This window comes from Alosa sapidissima, chromosome 16 (genome assembly GCF_018492685.1).
Source record: "Alosa sapidissima isolate fAloSap1 chromosome 16, fAloSap1.pri, whole genome shotgun sequence".
NCBI classification, from domain to species: domain Eukaryota; kingdom Metazoa; phylum Chordata; class Actinopteri; order Clupeiformes; family Clupeidae; genus Alosa; species Alosa sapidissima.
In genome coordinates this window covers 1,336,085-1,341,084 of record NC_055972.1, presented here as the reverse complement: position 1 = coordinate 1,341,084, position 5,000 = coordinate 1,336,085, and the positions used below count along the sequence as shown (strand labels likewise).

At 41.1% G+C, this 5,000-nt stretch overlaps 1 protein-coding gene across 3 annotated transcripts in view; it reads left to right on the top strand.

The window, feature by feature from the left end:
* Positions 1-5,000, top strand: part of prkn (parkin RBR E3 ubiquitin protein ligase) — a 121,836-nt gene that overhangs the window by 103,064 nt on the left and 13,772 nt on the right. For all 3 annotated transcript variants that reach the window (XM_042065354.1, XM_042065353.1, XM_042065352.1), the window contains exon 9: positions 977-1,126. In XM_042065354.1, coding sequence (XP_041921288.1) covers positions 977-1,126 — 150 coding nt within the window. The remainder of the gene's footprint in view (positions 1-976; positions 1,127-5,000) is intronic.

Genomic DNA, 5,000 nt, shown 5'->3' with positions numbered 1-5,000 from the left:
TAATATGGGGCTAATAATATGGGGCTAATAATATGGGGCTAAAGGGCTAATATAATATGGGGCTAATATAATATGGGGCTAATATAATATGGGGTTAATAATATGGGGCTAATATAATATGGGGCTAAAGGGCTAATATAATATGGGGTAATATAATATGGGGCTAATAATATGGGGCTAATAATATGGGCTGATATAATATGGGGCTAATATAATATGGGGCTACATAGGGGCTAATATAATATGGGGCTAATATAATATGGGGCTAAAGGGCTAATATAATATGGGGCTAATATAATATGGGGCTAATATAATATGGGCTAATATAATATGGGGCTAATAATATGGGCTAATATAATATGGGGCTAATATAATATGGGGTAATATAATATGGGGCTAATAATATGGGCTAATATAATATGGGGCTACATAGGGGCTAATATAATATGGGGCTAATAATATGGGGCTAATATAATATGGGGCTAAAGGGCTAATATAATATGGGCTAATATAATATGGGGCTAATATAATATGGGGTAATAATATGGGGCTAATATAATATGGGGCTAATAATATGGGCTAATATAATATGGGGCTAATATAATATGGGGCTACATAGGGGCTAATATAATATGGGGCTAATATAATATGGGGTAATAATATGGGGCTAATATAATATGGGGCTAATAATATGGGGCTAATATAATATGGGGCTAATATAATATGGAGTTAATATAATATGGGGCTAATATAATATGGGGTTAATATAATATGGGGCTAATATAATATGGGGCTACATAGGGGCTAATATAATATGGGGCTAATATAATATGGGGTAATAATATGGGGCTAATATAATATGGGGCTAATATAATATGGGGTAATAATATGGGGCTAATATGGAGCTAATCCAGTGTGCTAGCTGTGTACTAGATGGACTGTACATATGAAGGGACTTGACTCTCTCCCCCCCCAGTATGAGCGGTACCAGCGCTACGCGGCGGAGGAGTGTGTGTTGGGGATGGGGGGGGTGTTGTGTCCTGCTCCGGGCTGTGGGGCCGGTCTGCTACCAGAAGACGACCGCAGGAGGGTGCAGTGTGAGCTGGCCGACGGGCTGGGCTGTGGGGTAAACACACACACACACACACACACACACATATACACACACATAAAACACACACAGGAGGGTGCAGTGTGAGCTGGCCGACTGGCTGGGCTGTGGGGTAAACACACACACATAACACACATACATACATACATACAACACACACACACATACCTACACACACACCTACACACACACACACACATAACACACATACATACATACAACACACACACACACACACACACCTACACACACACACACACACACACACACACACACATACACACACACACACACACACACACACACACACACACATACAGTGGGTCCCAGTTAAGTTTGGACGGGTTCCTTCATGAATCACGCACCCCATTTTCTCAGCAGAAATGGCACAAACTGCAGTTGACACAAACAACCACAAGGTGTCACTTGGGAGTTCTGCCACTACTATTTTTGATGCGACTTGACTTACTGCTTCCATGACGCAGTTTCCAAGTCAGTAGAACAATCAGAGAAAGTTGAGCCATTGCCAAACATATATGATAAATCAATAGCGTGAGTTTATATATCTTATACCCTATTTGTCACGGTTACTTATAGATTTGATAGTGTAGGCCTAACGATAAGTGCATGAGACTTTCAGCAGGGGCACGGGAACTTAAATTGATCACGGTAGTTTAAGCTGACACTTGACAAAACATTCTAATATGAAAATGTAGATGCAGTTGTTGTAAAATGGTGCAGCTCCTTTAAGAAAGCCCCGTGCGCAGGGATGGAGAGAGAGAAAGCGAGAGGGGATGTGTGTTAGAACTTAGATGCGTGTGGGAAAAGTAGACGTGCTGTTGAGACTGGAGCGAGTCATATTCAAAATAATGCAAAAATAAATCCACAGATAAAACCAATTATCCTCATTCATTGCAACCGCAGCATGCCTGCTTGCCGACGTTCAAACGAAAAAGATATCAAAGCACCTTTTGCGTTTGAATGTAGCACGAACATTTTTTTAAACAGCTGGACAAATGATTTAGCTAATTGATTATAGCCTGCACACCAGCAGTGTTTTTTTCTTTTCTTTTTGAGCACGTCCGAATCCCAGGACATAACGCACTGGACCTAATAGGTTCGAGATATATTTCCAAAGGGGCAGATAGTAGGCTATACCGCCAGTGTTTCCCATACATTGACTAATCTGTGGCGGGGCGCCACGAAATAAAAATCGGCCGCCACAGATGAATATTCTATGTTTAATTTAATTTAATTTAAATTAAATATAAGATCAAATCCTTGCATTGCCATTGAGCTGCGCTTTTTACGCACGCAGCCTTTCCTTGCCCCGCCCCGCTCTCTCTCGTAGTCCGCTGCCCCTCCTCTGCATGTGCATTTAACAAAATATTCACGATTGTTGAAGGATTGTTGTTGCCACATAGAAGCATTGCATAAAAGACGTCTGGCTAAATTACTATTAAATCCGCTCAGCATCGTGACCATGCTGCGCAAATTTGTTCAAAACTGCTGCATTAAAGTGAACTCTGCTAAGGATCACAGCATAGTAGACTACATTGAAGAGACTAAACTAAGTTAAGTTATGAAATCAAGCAGTATCTCAAAGCTAACGTTAAAATACTGTTTGGATGTCGAATTTAGTATGCTATAGCCTACTTCTAAGCTGCTTGTCTAATACTCATTTTATTGACTCTGATACTGAATGTTTGCAAAATCCCAATGTAAATGGAAAAGTGTTTTCCAAAATTCAAAAGTGCTTGTCCCAAGGAGAAGTACAAACCTTTATTGTAACTATGTAGAAAACGTTATGAATTGCATCCACACATCAGCAGCCTTTCAACTGTGTTACAATTGCAAGGGTTCCCTCAAATGTCTTAAAGTGACAGGCACTCAATTAGACGATCTTAATATACCCCCCCCCCCTGTGTCAAAGTCAGCTGCCGCCACAAATTGAATCCAATTCTGTGGGAAACACTGACTGCACTTAAAACTTAAAAAGATTGAACGAATTGCGATCAGTGACAGGCATCGGGTGAACGAAGCTTTTCGAAGTTGAACAGGCTATGAAAATTTTTTTTTAGTGCACCTCCATGTCACAGGAGAGACTGGGCTCTCCCTTCTATGAATTGAAAAAGATGTTAGGCTACCTGCAAACTGATTTCATTGCTGAGTTTGCGGCAAAGCAAGAAAATGTTTTTTTTCCCTGAGTCAGGATATGGCGAGTCAGTGTCATTTATTTGTCCAATGTTAGCCTACAGACCAGTTTCCATAGTGCACATCTTCACATCTTATCAATAGTTTGGTAAATGTGTGACTCAGCTAATGTTAGGCTATACAATTTCCCCTCTTAAAGACAAGCTGGTGTAGCTTATTAGACTAGGCTACTATTAAAATGTACCGACGGTAGCCTTGGCTATAAGCTATCACATGATTTCATTGCATGTAAGTGAAAGGGCCTTGCATCTGTCAAGTTCGCACCCCCTAGTTTGAATGTCGTGTGTGTTTCTGCTCATTGACAACTTCCGTTCAGCACAATGATTCATGCCCAATTAATTCCCCCTGTTAAACTATTTGGTTTCGTGATGTAGCCTATGATAAACACCATATGGCAAAATATGTGACTCAGCTAATGTTATAGGCTTTCATGCACGTAAGTGAAAAGGGCCTTGCATCTGTCAAGTTCGCACAGTGCCTCGCATCCCCTTGCGACGGCCCTGCAGCTCCTCCTAAGACAGCGAGGAAAAAGTTAAAATACGCGATAAACCCGGGAAAAGTTGACAGGTTTGTTTTGGTCTTGGTGATTATTTGTGAAATTGTGCAAACGACAGCCATTTCAAGGCATTTCAAGGAAGGAGTGCCCCATGCAAGCTCCCAAATTGACCCAGTAGCCTACAGAAGGCATTAATAAATTGTTGGGACTGGGGAGGGTCATGGGTTTTTTCTCAATCACTTTGGAGGGTCATAGAAAACATTCTTGCTGGCGAGGGAGGGTCACGTCTTTTTTGACTAACGCTCCCAAAACTCCTCTAGTAGCCCCTTAAATAAATAAGGAACAGTCCCTAATTGATTATAGCCTGTAGGCCTACACCAGCAATTGTTGAACATATACCTGTACAGGACATTGACAGTAGCCCAGCCTAACAAGCAGATGTTGCAAAAGATATCAAAAGACGCAATTAATCAGAAATAAATAATGTAATCTGCATCGCTTTATTTAACAAACTGCAAGCAACAAGAGGGTTGAGTTCGCTGTGAGGCCAAACTCAAGAGCACAGCCTATCTGTTAAGGCACTCGATAGGCTACAGTATATGGTAATGAGCTGTGTGCGCCTGGAAAGACGATAGAAGATGCTTTCTGAATAGCACAGCGAAGACGGCTCTGGTCATCCCATACCCTCCCCCCACTTCCTGTAGCCCTAGGCTACCATTATGAAGGCCTGCGGGGAATAGCCTAAAACGACTTGTTGCCGTTTTGGGACATTAAGCTTTTTCACGTTAAGCGTGGGGGAGCACGGGGCACAAAGTAACACGTTTTGGCTTTGGCTAAATATTTCCAAAATCATTTGAGTTTCACTAGTCACATGTTTTAACAAGCAACACTTGATATTGAACTACAGTGTGGGAAATTGACTTTATTTTCCATACGGAGAAATAACATATGCAGAGTCTAATCAAGGTCAATCTTGCCAAAAAAAAGCCCTCAAACCTGAAAACACATGAGGCAAAAGTGCAAAACATCACAAAACTAACTAAACACGCGCATATTTTTGTATTGCAATCATTTAGCTACAGTTGTAACCCGCTGGGTCACGTTTCTTTTAAGATAAGATAGCTCCTGGTATGTGTTGAGTACATGTTTCAAAACGGTGTTCATTTTTAGCCTACAAGA